The sequence below is a fragment of the Penaeus monodon genome, chromosome 24 (assembly GCF_015228065.2).
Source record: "Penaeus monodon isolate SGIC_2016 chromosome 24, NSTDA_Pmon_1, whole genome shotgun sequence".
Lineage (NCBI taxonomy): Eukaryota > Metazoa > Arthropoda > Malacostraca > Decapoda > Penaeidae > Penaeus > Penaeus monodon.
Genome location: NC_051409.1, coordinates 7,856,500 through 7,856,749, shown reverse-complemented (window position 1 = coordinate 7,856,749; position 250 = coordinate 7,856,500). Strand labels below are relative to the sequence as shown.

Below are 250 nucleotides of genomic sequence, written 5' to 3'. Positions count from 1 at the left end.
ACGCATTAGTGAAAAAAATCTTAATATATAAACACATAAGTGAATTTTTTAAAAAAAATCACAATTAAATATTAATATTTATTAATACTTAACACACATATTCTTACATTTTCCTATTTTTTCCCCCGCAGAATATTTTTCTCCGTTATGGATACACAAACAACCTCACGTTTGCCCTTCCTGGAGCTGGGAATTACCTGGGAAATCCGGGTCTGTTTAAGGTGAGTTTCGAAGTGTGTGAATCTCTGCC

The 250-nt window shown here is 32.8% G+C and overlaps 1 protein-coding gene across 1 annotated transcript in view; it reads left to right on the top strand.

Annotated features, from left to right (window-relative positions):
- LOC119588540 (galactosylceramide sulfotransferase-like) overlaps positions 1–250 on the top strand; it is a gene marked incomplete at its 5' end in the record, with an annotated part of 93,994 nt that overhangs the window by 89,911 nt on the left and 3,833 nt on the right. Inside the window, 1 exon segment of the mRNA XM_037937180.1 lies at positions 132–221. Within this exon segment, the coding sequence (XP_037793108.1) occupies positions 132–221 (90 nt within the window).